General features: G+C 42.8%; 1 protein-coding gene across 1 annotated transcript; it reads right to left on the reverse strand.

Moving 5' to 3' along the window:
- Positions 1-337: 337 nt before the first annotated feature.
- lim2.5 (lens intrinsic membrane protein 2.5) lies at positions 338-3830 on the reverse strand. The gene is made up of 5 exons (XM_008305913.1): positions 3762-3830; positions 2482-2694; positions 1303-1452; positions 1036-1170; positions 338-548 (listed from the first exon to the last, which is right to left on the reverse strand). Exons 2-5 carry the CDS (start codon positions 2657-2659, stop codon positions 487-489), a joined length of 525 nt encoding a protein of 174 aa, XP_008304135.1. The 5' UTR covers positions 2660-2694; positions 3762-3830; the 3' UTR covers positions 338-486.
- Between the last annotated feature and the right edge of the window lie 665 nt (positions 3831-4495).

Below are 4495 nucleotides of genomic sequence, written 5' to 3' on the forward strand. Positions count from 1 at the left end.
ATCGATCCAATCATCTTCTACTTTTCCTCCTCTGTCTTCCGCTGCACCAGTAAAAACTCAATTTTCAGGAAGCGTGGGCGCGCTGGTATAGAAATGAAAGGGCAAGGCGCCAGCTCTAGCTAAGAGTAGAAATACATTTTCAATGTTGTATGTACATATTGAGCTTCAATGCTATTATTTTATTAAATTACAGACAGAATATCAGAGTGTGAAATGGTATATTTAACTGTTCATTTATAAAGCAATGTCTGACACTCTCAAGTTGTCTTAGATCACCTTTAATGTATCTTGTTACGGGTAATCTAATCCTGATTAAAGGGACTGTGTCTTCCATCCTATTCATCACCATTTTATAAGAAAACCACAAGACATGTTTGGCACATATGCAAATTTCCAAATTTTATTTTGTGTTTTTTCCTGTAAGCTCTCTATCTTTAGATGTGAATGGATATCCTGTGCAGCCTCAGCACGTTGTTTCCTGTTCCTTTAACGTGGGCCGGCCACTCTTCTGCACTCATGCATTCTGTAGGCGCACATGTAGAATATACCTGCAAAAAAAAAAAAAACAGAAAAACAAGTCAGCTGTAAATAGACATGGCAATAATTACCACAAAGATCACATCTCCACCACACACACATGGTATAAGATAACGGCACCACAATAAAGGATTGTACAGTTTTTATTTTTTTATGGCAATGCATATTTTTAGTGTATAATGTTGAAGATATGTGAACTTAATGTATTGTTGATATTTTTAACAGTGTAAATCTTGAACTAAAGCATGTAACAGTAGCACCTTTAAGAATTCCCTGGGAATAAAATGTTCATAAAGCGACTGTGTTGATGTGGCCCAAGTTTATTTCAGATTTTATGAGTTGTTTTTCAAGAGCTGGTGTAACTTTGGACTATTGACTGTTGTACTGGTGCCGTGAAAGCTGTGTAATATTCACGTGAGCATTCAAAATTATTTTGTTTACAATCAACAAGACGCTGAAGTTCTGCAGAACTCCGGCGCGACATTTACATGAACAAACCTGCAAAGAAGGTCATGAGCAGTGCCACCCAGCCTAGTATGTAGGACCAAGAGAAACGCCAGTCACCAAAGCGCTTGCCCAGGAAATTCACTGTCACCCCGGTGTAAATGGCCATTGCAAGCAGAACAAAGAGAGCTGGTACGGTGGGCAGAACAAATACACATAATAAAAATGAATATCTGTTACGATAACAAATGCTTTCAATAGAAAGTTATTATGTTACTACGGTGAACTTTGTGCATTATAACAGGTCATTCAAATGCTCACTTGAAACGAAAAACATGATCCCAGCAGCAAATGAGCGGTTGAACCTCTCAAAGGCAGAGAAATGGGCGAAGGAGAGGATTCCTGCAATGATGCCGGCAAAGCATGACATGGCAGACAGGATCATGAAGGCACGAGTGGCATTCCAGTAGGCTGAGGAGGAGTGAAACAAAGGACAAAGGATGCTATAAAAGTCTGTGCAGGAAGATCAAGTAAACACAAGATTACAACCTTTTATTGGATGTAAAATGCATTTTCCCAAAAAAGCATTCATTGTCGTTGGATTCACTTATGTACAATATACAGTTCTGAGGCTGTGACTGCATGTGTGCACTGTCATTTCAAAGCATTTTCCATTTCCCTTCAGAGGAACTTCTCTGAATTCGACAGCACTTTTGCTTATCTGCTAACAGCAACCGATGTGCGGTGGCAGGCCGAGGACCGAAGCTCTATTTCACACGGTGAAATAGTCGAGGAGGAAGTTGTAAAGCAAACAAACAAACACTGTAACAGCACTTGCAGGTCAACACAGTGGTGCATTTGAACTCTGAAAGGGTCACTTCCTAGTTCTTTAGGATGTTATTATTGAATTGTTTGTCCTTATATACACGCTGCACTGTTTTAATTCTTAGCCATGTACGCTATGTGGCCTAAGAGGGGGGCAATGTCAGCTGGTCTGTTCATCTTTTTGTGCACAATTAAAATATCCTAGAAATTTGAATGCAGCATCCTTAAACCGACCACGCATGGTGCAAGTTTGATGCATCCTAATGTCTTTGATAATCCTAAGACGTGTCTTCTGATGCCACCGTAGACAATTTAGTTCTTCAAAGTAAGCAGCAGCTTTATCCCCATGAAGCACACATTCATGGTATTCTAGTTATAGCTACACAGGTATAAAAAATTAAGCTGTCCATCACTTAAAACTTTGCTCAACGAATGGCATTTCCATCAGCTAACATAGCAAACATTGTGCATCATTACCATAGTGAACATACATGCTAAACATTATACCCTTAGCATCAGCCCTGCCACTGGGATGATGTTGGAGCAAAATGTCACAGAGACTGGCTGAAGTCTTGGTAAGTCCAAGTGATGTAAATGTGTTTTTCAGATCCTCCACTCTGGTGAGCATTGCTGTGTCCCGAGTGACATTCCCCGTAAAGGTGTCTCATTACTTACCAATGCTGTCAGTCTGCATGTAGCACTTGCCGGACATGCAGTACCTCCACAAGCCCTGATGGGCAAAGCTGCCCGACAGACGGTACTGCATCCAGTAGTCTGTGGCTGTGGAGACCACCAGCAAGATGTTCCCCACGATGGCACAGAACAGGCCCCCTCCCATGAAGCTGTACATCATGAGTGACACTATGACGGCGGTTAAGGCGTTGTGCACTGCGCAAAAAAAGAAAAGAAGATGCGAGTCAGTAGCGCAACTGAGCGTAAAGTATTGCAGCTTCAGTCGTAATGTTTATTCAGTAAGAAAGGGACTGAAGAGACGAGAGAAAACACTGCACACATCTTGGAACTACCAAGTCTGCCGTGATGTTGCCCTGCAGGTTCTGCAATCAATCAGTCAGTGAAGGAGAAGACATTAATTCGAGCTCCTGTTTTGAAGACTTTGATTTAACCAGACGTCAGACATGTTTCTCATTACTTCACTTTGTGCCAACGTAGAATCAGAATGTACACTACTGCTTTTCCTCAAATACAGAAGTAACTCCTTCTCGTAGCCTATTTGTGAGTGAACACGTACAGGACTCAGCTGTTATGACACCATGACTAATGGGCTATTCTAATAGCAGCAGTTCTGCTTTCAAAGGAACTATTATCTGAGGATCCACCAGGACGTTATCTACACACATATGCAAATCCACTGTTTTGACAGCACATTTAACGAGACGACAAAGCACAGAACTTGTTGGCGTGGACGAGCTAATCATACCAACCGCAGTATGATCAGCTCATAGCAACATGTGCTCTCTACGCTCTCTCTGTTTGCACTCACTCACTAACTTCCCCATCACAAAACCCAAATCAGAAAAATAGCCCAAAGAATACCACAGTCGACACTCATGATGCCGAGATAGGCAGGGATGGCTGATACAAATGGAGCCCAGAGGTAAATATTGAACAAAACAGAACATTTCAAAAATCTGGGTCAGCTATGAGAAACGACATACATCCTCAGTCCTACTCATCAGTGTAGCGTCTCATCAGCATTTATCTATACATATGAAAAGATAAATATTGAATCTCAAGCTTGTATCAGATATAAAGTACAACTATCAACAAGTAACTCAGAAAATAGAGACTTTGAAAAAGAAGTCTAGCTTGAGCCTGGAACACAACGAAGGCCTTCTCAGCCCAAATGTAACAAACACACTCGTTGGCTGGTAGACAATGATGTGCGCTCTATGTTATTATTGTCCATCACCAAAACAATCCCAACATCATCTTACCTGAATTCCTCAGGATAGATCAACCCTCTTAAGTATCAGCCTTTCCTCAGGGAAAGAGTGAGAGAGAGTGCAAGCCAGGAGTGAGCAAAACGTCAAAGAGGAAGCCCTAGGCTGAATTCCAAAAGGTTATCCCCTCCACTTTTCTGTCGATGGAGGCAAAATCCTTTAAAACAATCATCACAGAACAAATGCACTTGAGCTGGTGGGCCAGAAGCCACGTGACCCGTTCACATTGAACTACATGGGTGGGGTGGGGAGGGGAGTATTTTGGGGGGTGTCGGTGGGAGACGGGGAGGGGGGGGGATGGCGTTGGGGGGGGAAGGGGGGAGGGTCTGGGACACGAGGCCGTTGCGCCGCAGTCCATGTCTGTTGTTCTATTAGGCGTTCTGGAACTGTGGATGTGCAAAGGCTTGCAGTACTGCTGTGGTCAATGGAACATGCTGAAGCGCACACTTTCTTTCAGGGTAGCCGGGGTGTGGTCATGGGGACACATACACGCTCAGAGCAGACACATGACCAAAGAGCTGCTTCATAAAATTACACACTGCACGCAGGTTGCGCTATACATGTTCACCCCTGAATATGTAGTGACGCTGTGGAAACACTGCTCTGACAATAGAGGGGTAACCGACACATAACTATCTTTGAAAATGGGACACTTATTTAGAATATAAGCAGCAGCACAGCAACTTACCAAACATGCGTCACTCAGCTTAAAGAGCGCTTCGTTAGCT

Source organism: Stegastes partitus, unplaced genomic scaffold (assembly GCF_000690725.1).
Source record: "Stegastes partitus isolate 25-593 unplaced genomic scaffold, Stegastes_partitus-1.0.2 Scaffold2696, whole genome shotgun sequence".
Lineage (NCBI taxonomy): Eukaryota > Metazoa > Chordata > Actinopteri > Pomacentridae > Stegastes > Stegastes partitus.